A 252-nucleotide genomic window follows, 5' to 3' on the forward strand; every position below is an offset into this window, starting at 1 on the left:
TGGGGATTACATTTCAACTGAGGGGATTCTCTAGAGTCAGGCTCTGTGTCCCCTTACCCTCTTCGCTCTCCAGCCACCCCAGTCTTGCCTGCAGCCAGAGCCGTGGGGAGCGGCTGTCGCAGGCAGAGCTGCTTACTTGGGATAGGAGGAGTCGCCGAGGCCCAGCACAGCGTAGTCCAGCTGGCAGAGGGAACCGGGCGGCAGGTTCTTCCGGAACAGAAACCGCCAGAACATCTATGAAAGAGCCCACCA

At 59.9% G+C, this 252-nt stretch overlaps 1 protein-coding gene across 1 annotated transcript in view; it reads right to left on the bottom strand.

The window, feature by feature from the left end:
- NDOR1 (NADPH dependent diflavin oxidoreductase 1) overlaps window positions 1-234 on the bottom strand; it is a 10,433-nt gene extending 10,199 nt beyond the window's left edge. The window contains exon 1 of the mRNA XM_010132599.1: window positions 137-234. Within this exon, the coding sequence (XP_010130901.1) occupies window positions 137-234 (98 nt within the window). The remainder of the gene's footprint in view (window positions 1-136) is intronic.
- Window positions 235-252: the final 18 nt, after the last annotated feature.

This window comes from Buceros rhinoceros, unplaced genomic scaffold, assembly GCF_000710305.1.
Source record: "Buceros rhinoceros silvestris isolate BGI_N320 unplaced genomic scaffold, ASM71030v1 scaffold28683, whole genome shotgun sequence".
NCBI classification, from domain to species: domain Eukaryota; kingdom Metazoa; phylum Chordata; class Aves; order Bucerotiformes; family Bucerotidae; genus Buceros; species Buceros rhinoceros.